The sequence below is a fragment of the Macrotis lagotis genome, chromosome 1 (genome assembly GCF_037893015.1).
Source record: "Macrotis lagotis isolate mMagLag1 chromosome 1, bilby.v1.9.chrom.fasta, whole genome shotgun sequence".
Classification (NCBI taxonomy): domain Eukaryota; kingdom Metazoa; phylum Chordata; class Mammalia; order Peramelemorphia; family Peramelidae; genus Macrotis; species Macrotis lagotis.
Genome location: NC_133658.1, coordinates 444683783 through 444700815, shown reverse-complemented (window position 1 = coordinate 444700815; position 17033 = coordinate 444683783). Strand labels below are relative to the sequence as shown.

The 17033-nt window shown below is 31.9% G+C and overlaps 1 protein-coding gene across 5 annotated transcripts in view; it reads right to left on the bottom strand.

The window, feature by feature from the left end:
• Positions 1 to 1129: 1129 nt before the first annotated feature.
• Positions 1130 to 17033, bottom strand: part of BRMS1L (BRMS1 like transcriptional repressor) — a 160956-nt gene continuing 145052 nt past the window's right edge. For 3 of the 5 annotated variants that reach the window (XM_074213389.1, XM_074213387.1, XM_074213388.1), the window contains exons 6-10: positions 16468 to 16551; positions 10836 to 10900; positions 9730 to 9769; positions 7326 to 7473; positions 1130 to 3614 (exon numbers count right to left, since the gene is read on the bottom strand). In XM_074213389.1, coding sequence (XP_074069490.1) covers positions 3497 to 3614; positions 7326 to 7473; positions 9730 to 9769; positions 10836 to 10900; positions 16468 to 16551 — 455 coding nt within the window. In that variant the 3' untranslated portion in view covers positions 1130 to 3496. The remainder of the gene's footprint in view (positions 3615 to 7325; positions 7474 to 9729; positions 9770 to 10835; positions 10901 to 16467; positions 16552 to 17033) is intronic. The other 2 variants (XM_074213385.1, XM_074213386.1) reach the window with 2 other exon arrangements.

Sequence of the window (17033 nt, the reverse complement as noted above, 5' to 3'; positions counted from 1 at the left end):
GTGAATAGCAAAGTGGATTAAAAATCAGAATATGCTGCTTTCAAGAAATTCATTTGAAGCAGAGAGATACATACAGGGTAAAGGTAAAAGGTTGGAGCAAAATATATTATGCTTCAGCTGAAGTAAAAAAGGCAGGGGTAGCAAACCTTATTTCAGACAAAACTGCTGAAAAAATAGATTTCATTAAAAGACATAAGGAAGGAAACTACAGCCTCCTAAAAGGTTACATAGACAATGAAAGAATTTCAATATTAATATGTATGTACCAAGAGGTATAGCATGCAAATTCTTAGAGAAGTTGAATGAGTTACAGGAAGACACAGACAGCAAAATTCCTCTGGTGGGAGACTTCAACCAGAACTGGATAAATCTAACCATAAAATAAGCAAGAAGGATGTTAAGGAAGTAAATAGAATGTTAGAAAACCTAGACATGATAGCCCTGTGGAAAAAATTGAATGGGGATGAAAAGGAATATACCTTTTTTCCTGCAGTATATGGCACCTACACAAAAATTGACCATGTACTGGGGCTTATAAACCTCAAAACTAAATGTAGAAAGCAGAAATAGTAAATACTTCTTTTCAGTCCATAATGCAGTAAAAATCCAGTGCAATAATGGGCCATGTGAAGATAGATCTAAAACTAATTAGAAACTAAATAACCTCATTTTAAAGAATGAGGGGATCAACCAACGAATTTTTATAGATAGAATCAATGACTTCATCCTAGACAATGACAATAACAAGACCACATACCAAAACTTATGGGATACAGCCAAGGCAGTTATTGGGGATATATTATATCTTTAAATGCTTACATGAATAAAATGGAGAAAGAAGAAATCAATGAACTGAGCATGTAACTAAAAAAAAATAAAAGAGCAAATTAAAAACTCCCAAATAAACACCAAATTAGAAATTCTAAAAATTAAAGGAGAATTTAATAAAATCAAAAGAAATAAAACTATTGTATTAATAAATAAAACCAAGAGTTGGTTTTATGAAAAAACCATTAAAATAGATAAATTTTTGGTTAATTTGATTTAAAAAAAGAAAGAAGAAAATCCAATTCTAGTATCAAAAATGAAAAAAAGCAAACTCACTACCAATGAGGAGGAAATTAAAGTAATAATTTGAAACTATTTTGCCCAACTGAATGCAATAAATTTGATAATGTAAGTGTTTGCAAAAATATAAGTTGCCGAGGAGGAGGAAATTAAATACCTAAATAAACCTGTCTCAGAAAAGGAAATTCAACAAGCCACCAATGAATGCCCTAAATTATAATTCCCAGGGCCAGATAGATTCACAAGTGAATTCTATCAAGCATTTAAGGAACAATTGTTCCAATTCTATATAAACTTTTTGGAAAAATAAGTGAAAATGGAACTCTGCCTAATAACTTCTATGACACCAATATGATGTTTAATTTTTCACACTAAGGCAACACAACTCTGTGAGGCACAGTGGAAAAATTTGGACTTGAGTCTTGTCTTACTCTGGTACTTAAAGAGCTATGGAAATTTGGGTATATCATTGAAAATCTCAGGGTCCTATTTGTTAATAGAAATGACAGTTCTAACTCACTGTGAGGGCTAAATGACAGAATATATTTAAGTACTTGATAAACTGTTTAGACTATACAAATGTAAGTGATTACTCTTATAATCACATCATCTTTAAAGTTCTTAGAGATATGTTAATTGATGAAAATATTTACTTCTATATTTTAATTAAAGATCTTTATAAGCATGTTTTCTTAAAGACAATTTCTAAATGAATATATTTTTAACTGAATATAACAGGAGCAACATCAAAAGATCACTGCAACAAAATTTATGTACAATAGGTATTGCAAACACACATCGGTTGTTAAACATGGAAAGGCATACTGTAAAATGGTACTCTAGCACAAGTTCATTTTATTATATACTAAATTAAAAAATACAAATATCTTCTTACAAAAATGTTTTTCAAACACCTGTGTATGTAAGTACTGTCAAAGACTAACCATTGTTTTGATATTATATACATTTGGCTAACATTTATGAGATACATACAGTAGCAATTTTGTTAATAATGAACTTTAGAGATCAAATATTTTAAAATTTGGCAATTGTCAAGTAGGAATCTGCACAGAAAGACATTCTGAGAGGCAAAGAATGTGTTCATTTGAACTGCAGATTCCATTCTTGCCATAAGTTTCAATAACTAGGGTTTCCATCCACTCAAATCTCATAATAAAAAGTAAAGTGCACAGAAGAAACAAGAATACAAATTTTGGTCACATCATCTATAATACAGTCACAAAAAGTGTGCTGTCAATATTTAGGATTCTGACTGTTCATTGTTCCTAGGGCTTTGAAGACAAAATCTCAATATGACTGAAGGGAAGGAAACTAACACTTTCTAAATCTCATAAAATGAACTTAAAGCATATAAACGCTAGTTAAAGGGAAAAAAATATTCTTTTGAGAACATGGACTCAAACAAATTTTACTGTCTTTGTTTTGTACCAAACATACAATTATCATAAAGGCATATGAGGCAACAGACCAGACAAGTACAGCATATGCCACAATACTGTCAGTTATTGATTATCACTTACATACTGCAGCATAAATACCAGGCATTCATGGCCTCCACAAGTCATAAATAGTACAGGTAGAAGCAATGTTTTTATCCGTTGATACTAATATTTCTAATTAACATCAAGTGTAATCTGGGAAAAAATATCACTGCTACACTATTAAGGGGGAGGAGTGCTGGCAGTCTAGGCAAGTATGCCTTTTAGGACTAGCTTAACCCAATAGCTTAATTTAAAGAAAATAAATAATAAAGTAAGGCAAATGATGCAAGAATAGCTATTAGGGTTCCCCTCTCCCCCAACAAGTATGTGTACACGCTTATGTACTTATAGTTTTCATACTGATTTAACAATATATATCCTATTATAAACCATCTACATGTTTAATCAGGTTTATTTATGAGTAGACAAGAAAAACTAATTAAGTTGCAAAAAAAATGTAGCAGTTTTACAACCCCACATAGTACAAATGAAAAGTCAAATTTGCATAATTTTTAATAAAACAAAAAATATTTAATCATAAAGCATGTGCCTTATTTTGGAAGGCCAATCTCCATATACTGGGTGTTGGACCCAACTCAGGAGGTAAAATATCTTGGTCATCATGATTAAGCTTTTCTCACCATTTAAAAAAAAGTATATATACATATATGTATAAATATATATGTATATATATGTGTGTGTATACACACATACATATAAATACACATATATATAGACACATATATAAATATATACACACATATATATACATATGTATTAATATGAAGTATATATAATACTACTTACAAATATGAATACTCTCATAATGTTATGACAATGTAAAATTATTAAATACATTTTTACTTCCATGGTACACCACGCTTGCTAACATTAATATGGGTAGGTTCAGTTAACAATAATAGTGATTATGAATGTTTTATTGAATATTTTCCTTTCTGTAGCTGGGAAATATAAAGTTTAGATTTGCTTCCATCAGATCTCTTAAACCAAACTTCATCATGGTTGATTGTTGTAATTATGGCACTAAAAGAAAAAGAAGAAGAAAAGGTTAATCTAGGAATTGACCGTGCTATTAGAGTACTTGCAACAGAAATTACCTCACTAAGGATCTATGTCCTTAAAAATGAAATTAAAAAGAGTACAACAGAGTTAATTGACCATCTTAGCTACCAAATCAGATTGATGCATATTCAAATGGAAAGAATGTCAAAAATATTAACTAAATATAGCAGAAACTAGGCATAAACCAAGATCTCACATCCTATACCAAGATAAGGTGAAAATGTATACAGAATTTAGACATAAAGGGTGATTTCATAAGCCAATAAGGAGAAAAAAAGAATATTTTATCTGTCAGATCTAGGGAGAGGGGAGGAATTTATGAGAAAACTACAAATAGAGTAACATTATAAAATGAAAAATAGATAATTTTGATTACATTAATATAAAAGTTTTTACACAAATAAAATCAATTTAACCAAAATGAGAAAGAACATAACAATTTTTATAACTAGTATTTCTGATAAAGGACTCATTTCTAAAATATATAGAGAACTGAATCAAATTTGTAAGAATACAAGTCATTACCCAATTGATAATGGTCAAATGATAAGAACAGGCAGTTCTCAGATGAAGAAATTAAAGCTATCTATAGACATATGAAAAAATGTTCTAAATCATTACTGATTAGAGAAATAGAAATTAAAATAACTGATACTACCTTATACCTATCAGACTGGCTAAAATGACAAAAAAAGGAAAAAGATCAATGTTGGAGAGAATGTGGGAAAGCTAGGACACTAATGGAACACTGCACTGTTGGTAGAGTTGTGAACTGATCCAGTTATTCTGAAGAGCAACACCTCTAATAGATCTATATTCCAAAGAGATCATAAAAAGGAGGAAAGATCCACATGTACTAAAATATTTATAGTATCATTTTTGTAATATCAAAGAATTGGAAATTGAGGAAATGTCCATCAATTATGGAATGACTGAATAAGTTGTGGTATGTGAATGTGATAGAGTACTATTGTTCTATAAGAAATCATGAGATGCTGAACTTTAGGAGAAACATGGAAAGACTTGCATTACACATGAATTGATGCAGAGTCAAGTGAGTACGAATTAGGAGAACACTACACACATTATTGGCAACATTGTGTAAAGATAAACTCCTCATAGTAGTTCAATGATCAAAAACAATTTTAAAGGACTTGTGATGGAAAATGCCATCATAAGCAGAGAAAGAACTAGGGACTGAATGAAGAGCAAAGCATGATATTTTCCACTTTTAAAAATTTGTTTGTAGTTTTTCTTTCTCATGGTTTTTTCTTTTTTGTAATGATTCTTCTTTTTCCATATAATTAATATAGAATTATATTACACATGATTGTTTATATATGATCTATATTAGATTACTTTTGCTATCAAGGGGAGAGGGAGGTAGAAAAACATGGAAGTCAAAATCTTACAAAAAATGAATGCTGAAAACTATCTTTACATGTAATTGAAAAAATAAAATTAAAATTAAATACATATATCATATATATATATATATATATATATATATATATATATATATAAAATAAAATGTTTCTCTTTAACATTTAAAAATATATATTGGAGGAGCAGCTAGGTGGTGCAGTGAGTAGAGCACCAGCCCTGGAGTCAGGAGGACCTGAGTTCAAATGTGACCTCAGACACTGACTAATTTCCTAGTTGTGTGACCTTGGGCAACTCACCCCATTGCCTATATATATATATATATATATATATATATATATATGATAGATCAGCAGATTCAGCTGTTCCCTAGAGGTAAAATGTGATCTTCTCTTATTTACTGAATTTACTTTTCATCAGGTATAATTTACAGGTGAAAATAACAACAATAACTCTTTAATAATAATTATAATATATAATAACAAATAATATAATAACCAAATTTCAAAATACTAACTAATAACTCCCACTTCCAAAAGGGTTTCAATAAAATATAGAAAGGACCTAGGTTTTACCAAAAAAGTATCCATTTTGATCATAAGGTTACTGCACATGGATGATGTTCTTCACATTAGCCTAAATTTTCAATATCAATTCAGACTTGGATCACATTTTACAGGCAGAAAAAACAAAGTGAACTTAGTTATGGTATTTATATTATGAGATACATCTTATTATAGACTTCTTCATGTATTTTTATAGTAACTACTGATATTTTTATGTGTCAAGGATCTAAGAACTCTGACTCTACTAACATGTAGAACACAACTCATCTAGAACTTTAAGTCTTTTTTTTGTATTTTAATTTATTTTTAGTAAAGATATTATTTAAGTTTTACAATTTTCCTCCAATCTTACTTACCTCCCTCCACCCCCCCCCCCACAGATAGCACTCTGTCAGTCTTTACTTTGTTTCCATGTTGTACCTTGATCCAAATTGGGTGTGATGAGAGAGAAATCATATCCTTAAAGAGAAGAGATTTCTCAGAGGTAACAAGGTCAGACAATAAGATATCTGTTTTTTCTAAATTAAAGGGAATAGTCCTTGCACTTTGTTCAAACTCCACAGCTCCTTATCTGGATACAGATGGTACTCTCCTTTGCAGACAGCCCAAAATTATAGAACTTTAAGTCTTAAGAAAGAGTTAATGGAGGTTCAGCGATATAAAGAGATTTTGCCCATTTCTACAAAATCAGAAGGTATCCTAAGTGGAATTTGAATTCAGGTCTTCCTGACTCCAAGTCTAATACTCTGTATACTCCACCTTGCTGCCTTTAAATATCATCAAAGAAATGGAAAAATAAATTGACTTAAATATGATGTCTCTTTTTAAAATGAATGTTCTTTTCATGGTGATGCTAAGAAGCATTTAGAACTAGGCAATAAGATTTTAAAATGTTATTAGTTATACTAATTTATATAACTTTATTAGTTATTGACTATAATTATACCAGAATTTCCTAAAACAGTAAAGTACAGAATTGGCATTGATGTTTATACTACATTCTCAAAGAAGATCATGACATCAGGGAAGATGATGCCATAACAAGTTCGTGAATTGGAATTGAGTAAGGGGGTGCCGTGCTATATCACCAGTTTCAATTTCTTCTACAAAGTCATCGGGGTCCAGCCAGATATGAATTGGGACAATTCGAGATAGTCCTTGATACAAGACAATTAGGGCTAAGAGACTTGCTCAAGGTCACTGACTGAGGCTGGATTTAAACTCCAGTCTTCCTGACTCCAAGGCCAGCACTCTATCCACTGTGCCACCTAGCTGCCCCACAAAATTTCCAAGTGCCAAGTCAGCAGAAATCTTCTATGGGTCAGTTCAAATAAAATTGCACTAAATAAGAAAAACAATATCTTCTAAAAATTAATCAACAGGATCATTTACCAGTCCATGCAATGGCAGCACTTTTTTTAAATGTCTATTGATATTTATGTCTACATATTATTGAAACATACATTCATATTAACTCATTTTTAATTTCTGATTAGAATTAATTTCTGATTTTAGGAAAGAAAAGGAACTAGATTTAGGATTTATGAACATGATAATTCAGTTTTATATATATGCATATATATATATATATATACACACATTTAGGGATACTCAAATATATATTATTAGAAATGACATGTTATAAAATTGCAGATTTCTAGAGGATTCATGACTAAATTTAAGATGAAATGGAAAAATAAGAGGAAAAAAACCAAATTTTTACCTTGTAGGGCATTCATCTTTCTTATCAATATATATTGTTTGTCCACGTATATACCATTCACCATCATAATATAATCTTCCCTCTTCAGACTTAGCACTGTGCAGGTGTTTTTCCAATTTCACAGGTGCTAAAGGGATCAGTTGAAAAACTGTTATATTAATAAAATATTGTCAGAATAATAAAAGTATCATAACATTAAGGTTAAATTTTTAAATACTATATGCACTATTTTTTCATCTTTGTATAAATACAATGTTTTAGAATATTAATTTATATTTTCTATAGCTAATTCTACAGTTCTTTACAATACAACCTAGGAAAAATTTTCTGGGATAAATTAATTTATTTTTTAACAAATGAATAATTTTTTAAAAAGATAAAACTAAATATGTGCCAAGAATAAAAAAAAGGAAACAAAAAAGGCTACTGAATAATGAGTAAAGATTCAAAAGTAAGATTCAAAAACTGTCATCACTGGAAATATTCCTTTTCCCTCAAATTGTGACAATAGACATATGTTATAATACTTACTATATCATCATTTAACCATATAATGAATGCCTCTGAAACTTCAAGTTAAAAATTAAAAATAGCAGGTTCTGATTCAGAAAAGCAGGATGCTATGATGGGAGTTTCCATTTCCAAAATCTTCAGAGAGACCCTTGATAATCCTTTTGGCTTATCAAGAACATGCTATGGCACAAGCAATTCCAAAAAACTGAACATTAAGGCTTACAAACTCTGGGCACATGAATAAATTATTGACCTAACTCTAAGATCATATCAAGCTGTAGCTGTTGGGCAAACTGTAATGCTAGGTTCTATAAAGAGCCTAAGCTAAGTGATTATATATATATATATATATGTGTGTGTGTGTGTGTGTGTGTGTATATATGCATCACTTTTGTTATATCTGATTGATAAGTCTATGAATGTAGGTTAAAACCTCTTTTTCACTTTGGTACTGACAGTCTTCATGAGAGGTGATCAAAAAATGCACAACCTCAGTGTTAACTTTTTAAATTAAGCATCTCTAAACTTAAGCTGGCTCTTGGATATCAAATCTAAATCTGATGTTAGTCTTTTCTAGATCTAAAGAAACTATCAGAGTTTGTACTGTGCTGAAATAAGAATGGAGAATATAGGGTCATCTCTAAACCACACTGAGACATTAGAGTAAGATTTTGGTAGAGAGGGTACTATATTATATAACTATCCTTTCCCTTTTATCATACTTTCTTTGACTATAAGATTTCCAAATTTTATTGTATGGTTAATATACATTTTACTTAAGTTCACTGTTTTCTCAGAGGAAACTGAACAGGCAATTGAAGAGAAAGAAAGGAGAGAACTATATTGCCTTTGAGAAATTGTAGTGCTTTCAATGATTCCAAGCTGCTCTCTAGCCTAAACACATCTTTTTAAATTTCCCTGTGATGCTATCTGGGTTCAAGTATGGAACAAAATAATCTCAAAAGAATCAAAGTTACAGATAATGTAACAGACAATGGAGAACTGCATGATGGACGTGAGTAAGCTGCAATATATTTCCAAGGATGACCTACACTCCAGTAGTATGGTACAGCTGAAATAACATGAAATTTTGAGCCAGCAGACTTAGGTTCAAATCTGAAAATGACTATTTCTGTACATCTGAGAAAGTCACTTAAAATTTTCTAAGTTTCAGTTTCCTCAACTATATAATGAGAAGGGTGGGCATGATTTCTAATGTACTCAATGTATTAATTTGTGATCTTAACAAGAGGCAAAAGGAATATCTCTTCATAAAAGTATGACTGGAAAAGCAGAAAAGACCAACATCTAATTACAGCAAGAAGGATAGAAAACCCAAGTATATATTGCTACACAAAATATAAATCCTCTGAGGATAATCCAGAGGTTAATATGGACAAGAATTACATAGAGCAAGAATTACATCTATTTAATTATTAATGTTTATTTTAAGAGGAATTTCTGGTCTTATATCCAGAGATGAACAAATAATCTGAAGTCATTTAATTCTACATATAATCTGTTAACATAACTGTTGTTCCCCTCAAATTTGTATATCATATCAGGAAATTCTATGCTTTCTATATCTCTTTGAAGATTAGCTAGAGAAGAAGCTGACTAATTCTCTAGACGACTCTTTTTTGAATGCTTGCTACAATGAATAATAATGAAGATATAAGAAGACAAAACTAAGACTGTGTGTCTCCCTTACATTATATCTAGAATCCTAAAATTTTACATCCATACAGAATATAATGGGAAGAAATAGATCTCATTGGTATGGTTCCACCAAATTACTAGGTCCAGTGGTAGCCTTATTGTACTAATGATTCTATCAGCACTGATGGTAGAGTCCTATGTAGTAACATAGAAGAGAAATGGAGCAACTTACGTTCTGGTTTTACTCTATGTGGACCAAGTGTAGCCATTGCCTTAAAGAAAGGAAAGAGAAATTTTGTTATCTGAAGACAATTTTAAAGTCATTTCTAAAAAATTAAATGTAAGCTGATTCATAGTTTCATAAAAGTTGGATTTTTTCTTTCATATACTAAACATATTTCTTTATGATACTGAATGCTCAGCAACTATAAAAGTTAATGATGTTGCTTTTTTTTGTCTTTTATTTTCAAAGAAGACCATGACATGCACATGAATTGGTTTTGAGTGAGAGGGTGTTGTGCAACATCACCAATCTCACTTTCTCCTCTGGAGTCATTTGAGTCTAGTGGCCAAATAAGAACCACTACTTTTGGAGATGACCCTGGATGTGAGACAATGTGTGCCAAGGTTACACAGCTAGTAAATGTCTGAGACTGGATTTGAACTCAGGTTCTCCCAACTATCTACTGTGCCATCTGGCTGCTGCACAATGAAAAGTTAAATGAAGTGGAATGAAATATTCCATCAAACTGCTCAAATGGTCTTTCAATTTCTAATAACAGATTATTTCGTTAAAAGATCTATGATTTAAGATTACATAATTCTCTTAGTAAGGAAAAAAACCCAAAATTACTCTCAGAATATTCCATGTGTAATAGATATGTTTTGCTAAAAGTAAAAGTGGAAGGAGCCCATCATTTTAAATATAAAAACTCCTATAATTCTAAATTGTATATTTAGAACTTCATTTGTATTAGACTTGATTCTTCTGCTAGTAACCTCCTATGGTATGACAAAAATAAGAACCATAATGGGTGGCTAGGTGGCGCAGTGGATAAAGCACTGGCCCTGGAGTCGGGAGTACCTGGGTTCAAATCTGGCCTCAGACACTTAATAATTACCTAGCTGTGTGGCCTTGGGCAAGCCACGTAACCCCATTTACCTTGCAAAAAAAAAAAAACTAAAAAAAATAAGAACCATAATGGAATTAATGACATGTATATGTCCTACAATGCTCTTCGAGTTCAGTAATATTACAAAAGTAATATTGTAAGTAATATTACAAAAGCAAAGAAATACTGCAACATTCATACCAGGTTACCTTAATGAAAATCTTACCTTTCTAATTGTTGTCCAATCTTCAAGAATATCTAGGTCTTGTAACATATAAACTATATAGGGGCGTTGAAAAGTTAAGGACAATTTTGCTATCAAGTGAGAATAACACACTAATCATTCATATTTTCTTTTTCAGGCTTTTAAATATTCTTAAATATTCTTCAAAAATTATATTATGGGACTTCTGTCTAAATAAAGACAGGCAGATAGTTTTCTCATACCTGCTCCAGTGAAAAAACTAAAAAATGCATTGAAATAAAAAAAAATGATCAAGAAATTCAATGAAAAACTATAGTTTGGTGACTTTATGCCCTTTTAATTCTGAACAAAAAAATCAGCCAGAAGCTAAATAGTAATAGGAAAGGAGCCCATCAGAAAAATCAATGCCTGAGGTCTAGCAAATTAGATGCAAAATTAGAGAATTCCAATGGCTACAAAGAACATCCTTCCTGGTCCCAAAACCAAAAAGAGAGAAATGGGACAGAGGATAACATGTGAACTTGGAAAAAAAAGGATATTATAATCTAGTTTAGGCCAATCTTATTCCCCCAGAAACTATTTGGAGAGATTGAAGTTAATGAAAACTAAATTTGTTGATGAGGCTCAAACAGAGTTGGAGTACAACTCTAGGAATATGCCCACCATCAAAAAGAGAAGTCAGATTGTGAGCAACAAGAGAATATAAGGGGAAAAGGCTAAATTCACCAAAGATTCCAAGGGGGGGGGGGGGGGAGATTAAAATTAATTAACATAGAACACAGAAAATTAGACCATCAATATTTTCTAAAATTAGAAGAGAAGTACTGAAACATGGAAAAGAATTAACAAACCTCAGTAAGTCAATATTTTAAGACAAAAGAAACAATTAATATAAACCCTTTAGATTCCAAAAAGAGCACAGAATGGTAGTAGAATATTCTGTAATAAATCAAAAGAGAATTAGTAGTTGAATTTTAAAATTCCACTAAAAAAATTATGTTAACAACCAGAAATGATCTGGACATATAAAAAAATTAGAACACAAAATTATTATAAACTCAATAGAAACTACATAGGAAAATAGAAAAACATATTCCAAAAGGGAAAGGAGCACAAGATGAATACAAATGGTGGGACAGCTAGGTGGCGCAGTGGATAGAGCACCAACCCTGGAGTCAGTAGTACCTGAGTTCAAATCCAGCCTCAGACACTTAATAATTACCTAGCTGTGTGGCCTTGGGGCAAGCCACTTAACCCCATTGCCTTGCAAAAAAAACTTAAAAAAAAGATTAATACAAATGACTACAGATGTGAACTATCATATTTTTTTAAAAATTAACCTTCTCTTAAAGGGAGGCATTTAAAGCACTCAAAAAATATAGAAACCACAACCAGATAAGAACAGATCATTCAATTTGCAAACATTCTGAATAATAGAATATAAGAAAGATAAAGAAATACAACCAAGTTGGGTGGCTAGGTGGCTCAGTGGATAGAGCACCAACCCTGCAGTCAGGAGTACCTGAGTTCAAATCCAGCCTCAGACACTTAATAATTACCTAATTGTGTGACCTTGGGCAAGCCACTTAACCCCATTGCCTTGCAAAAAACTAAAAAAAAAATACAACCATGAAGGAAAAAATAATAAAACAGATTACTTCATCTTTAGATACTATTAAAAAACAACAAAAAGGAAAAAAGATGTCTTTTGCATTAAAAAAACCAATAGTAACAGATTATCCAGAGATTTTTTTAAAAAAAAGATCATAAGTTTTCATAAAAACTAATATGGAATTGAAGGGAAAAAAATCTATTTCTAAGAAGGCAGCATTTAATTCTCTCAAAAGTAAAGAACAAGTGAAGCCTAGAGAGATATGGGACTCTTGGCTCAGTAAGAAGGTAGATGAAATTCAGTTTTATGCAGAGAGTAAAAAGCCAAAGTTCTTTTATAATGCCCTGAAGGCTATTATGAGCCAAAGACCTATGGTGCTTCTCATCTAATCAGTGCTGATGGATCCACAGTGATTAACAATAGGGACACTATCCTAGAGAGATGGGCTAAACACTTCCATAATGTTATTAACAAACCATCATCAATCATTGCAAAAATCATTGACCATTTACCTCAAGTTGAAATCAAGTCATCCCTAGCTGAAGTTCAAACTGAAAAAGAGGTTTTGAATGCCATTAAGCTCCTTTCAAGTAGCAACACACCTATTCCAGTTGAGACGTACAAGGTGGGGGGGGGGGGGAATACATTGCTCATCCAATAATTGACTGAAATTTTCCTAGATTATATGGCATGAAGAAGTTATCCCTTAAAAATTCAAGAATGAGGGGTGGCTAGGTGGCGTACTGGAAAAGCACCGGCCCTGGAGTCAAGAGTACCTGGGTTCAAATCCAGTCTCAAGACATTTAATAATTACCTAGCTGTGTGGCCTTGGGCAAACCACTTAACCCCGTTTTCCTTGCAAAAACCTAAAAAAAAAAATTCAAGAATGCTTCCATCATAAATCTCTATAAAGGTAAAGGGAATAGATTATCACCTGACAATCACAGGGGTTTCTCTTTTAGTCACTGCTAGTAAGACTCTTGCCAAAGTCCTTCTTAATAGAATAATCCTTCACCTGGAAGATGGTCATGTCCCTGAGATCCAATGTGGCATCCAAAAGGGTCAAGAAACAGTCAATATGGTGTTACTGTCCAACAACTCCAGGAAAAATGCCAGGAAAAAAACAGAGTTCAGTAAACAACATTTGTGGATCTAACCAAGACCTTTGATACTGTCAGTGATTAGAGTTTATGGAAAAATATGTCAAAATTTGGCTGCCGGAGAAGTTCATCAATATTGTACCTCAATGTACCATGCTCACCTGGGTTCTGGATAGTGGGCAATGCTCTCAAGATTTCCTGATGACCAATGAAGTGAAACAAGGATGTGTACTTATTCCTATGCTTTTTAGCATGATGTTTTCAGTCATGCTATCAAATGCCTTCATCCTCATGGCATCATTGGTTGCTACACTGATGATAAATTATTCAACTAGAAAAGGCTACAAGCCAAGACTAAAGTGAAGAGAGTGTTAGTGCATGATCTTCTATTTGCAGATGAATATGTGCAGCCTCTGAAGTTGAGAGTCAACAAAGTATGGATTGATTCTCTGCTACTTATACTAATTTTGATCTAACAATTAACACCAAGAAAACACAGGTGCTCCATCAGTCTGCATACCATTCATAAATGAAACTATTGATTACTGCAAATGGAGAAGTTTTGAGTACTTTTGAGTGAAAAACAATTCATCTAAAAGTAAAATTAACCATCTGGAAACACATAAGCTAACTGAAATAAATAAAACCCTAAAAATTAGGATTGGATAAATGGGAACTAATGACTCTATGAGACCAAAAGACTGGGAAAAAATGAAAAATGTAAAATGCTTCTTAGGAAAAAACAACTGACCTGGAAAACAGAATTAGGGGAGAAAATTTAAAAATTATTGGTCTACCCAAAAGTCAGGATATTATCTTGCAGGAAATTATCATGGAAAATTGTCCTAATATCTTAGAACAAGAAGACAAAATAATCCTTGGAAGAATACATCAGACACCCTCGAAAGAGATCCCAATATAAAAGCTCCAAGAAATATTTAGGTCAAATTTCAGAATTGTCAGCTAAAGGAGAAGATCCTACAAGCAGCCAAAAAAGAAGCACTTTGTAAATACCAGGGAATAACAGTCAGGATTACACAGGAATTATCAGCTTCAATATTAAAGGATCAGAGGGCCTTGAATACGATATTAAGGTGGGCAAAGGAGCTTGGATTACAACCAAGAATCAGCTATCCTACAAAATTCAGTATATTCTTTCAGGGACATTCAATAAAACAGAGGACTTTCAAAATTTTCTGATAAAAAGACCAGAATTGAAAAGAAAATTTGATCTTCAAATACAAGACCCAAATGATGCAAAAATAGGTAAATGGAAAGAAAAACATTTTAAGTTAATAAGATTAAGAGAAAACAGATTAAATAGAAAGATAATACCTGTAACTCTTGAGAATTGTGCTTCTCAGGATAATTAAAAGGAGCATACTTAGAGGGTGGGGGGTTTTCTATTGGGACAACTTGAGAGCAGGTACTGGGACAGAGGGTGTGAGAATAAATTGATTATTATGGGATGATATTTATGACCCTTGAGAACCTTATTTCCATCAGGACAGTTGAAGGGAGTATTCTTTCACAGAATGTGGTAAAACAGGTAAAAAAAATAATTAAGACTTGAAAAAGGATTATACTGGGAAAAGAATGTAGAGGCATTAGAGGATAATTAGCACCATATAAAAATGCAAATGGACCTATAGTAGTAGCAGGAAAGAAGAGAGAGTATAAACACTGAACAATTCTTACCCTCAACATATTCAGTTCCAATAGGGAATGACATATACATTCCCAATTTGGTTTAAAATTTTATCTTTCCCTATAGGAAAGTAGGAGGGAACAGGGGAAGGGACAGTGTGAGGCAGGCCACAACTAAAAGCAAAACATTAGTAAGGAAGAATAAGGGGGAAAGGAGAAAGAAAAATTCAAATGGGGGAAGATGGAGGGAAAGAAAGTTTTTGCACAAATAAAACCTATGCGACCAAGATTGGAAGGAATGCAAAAAAGCTTGGAAACAATTTTCACAGCTTCTGTTTCTGTAAGAAATAATGAGTGAGGGGCAGCTAGGTGGCACAGTGGATAGAGCACTGGCCCTGGAGTCAGGAGTACCTGAGTTCAAATCTGGCCTCAGACACTTAATAATTACCTAGCTGTGTTTTTGCAAGTAGACAGAAAGTGGTGTATAGGAAAGTTGATGTGAGGACAAACACAAGATCTCACAATGAAAAATTAGATAAGTGGTGTTACTTTTTAAAAGATCTTTTATGCTTTTTTCTTTCTTACTCATGGTTTTTTTTTCCCCCGTAGTTCTAATACCTATTTTACAACATGACTAATACAGAAATATGTTAAATACAATTGTACATGTACAACTTTTAAAATATTAGTCACTGCCACAGGGAGAGGGGAGAGAAGGCAGGGTGGTAGAAAAATGTGGAACTCACAAACTTGTAAATAGATGAATGGTGAAAAACTATATTTAATTGGAAAATTTAAAAAAAGTGGTGTTAGAGTAAAAAGACAAGAATGGCACTGACAAAATGGGAGGATGATGATGATGCCCATAAAATCAATAGAGAGATGTGGAAGAGGGGAACATTTGGAGGAGAAAATTATGAGTTCTGTTTTGATCATGTTGAGTTTGACCAAAAGGCAAATGGTAACGTGAACTGTATCCCTGGAATTTCTTCTACCAATAAAATTATAAGTCAAGTCTAAAAGAAATTCTAAAAGAAAAAAAAATTGAATCACAAAGATTCAAAAGCATTAGTTTATAAATAAACAAACTAACATGTTAGAAAACCATTGATTTTCATAATTGAGGCTCCATAAGTGAAATTATAGCATTCCTGCTTAGCAGATATCTTTCAGAACTCAAAAATATAATAATCCATATCAGAGAACTTATTACATCCAATGTCAATATACATTAAGAAAAGTTATTAAAAAGTTGTAAAAACACTTCAAAGTCCAGAAAACAAGAAAAGGATATCTGAAACAACAACTGGCTTCTTTTTGTCTGGACTGAATGGATCCTTTCTTTTTTTCCTTGACTGAAGTTCATCATTCCACAGTTCTGAAAAACAAATCAAATAATAAATATTAATTTACCTTTGAGTTTAAAAATAAAAATATTCCATATACTTTAGAATATCCTTGTACATTTAGTTCTGTCATTACTATACTTGCTGAAATTCCTGAAACCACAAAATCTCTTTAATGTGACAACTTTATAAGAAAAATACATTAATTTCAGTAAAAAAATTTTAAAAATTATGATACATTTGAGTACTTTTAAAACCTGAATTAATTAAAATGAAAATTAAAGCAAGTATACAAAATTATTATGATTACAGTCACAAAATTACAAATTCTTAAAATTAGAAAAGATCCCCAAAATAAACTAATCCAATATCCTACCCAAAAACAAAATCCTATTTTATATCCTAGAGATAACAGGCAACACTGTAGTTTCCTAGGTCAGGGTTCTAATTTGCTTTATTAAGTGGCAGTTTTATAAAGAATGAGAGAGTCCTAGTCAATATATTTTCTTGTGGG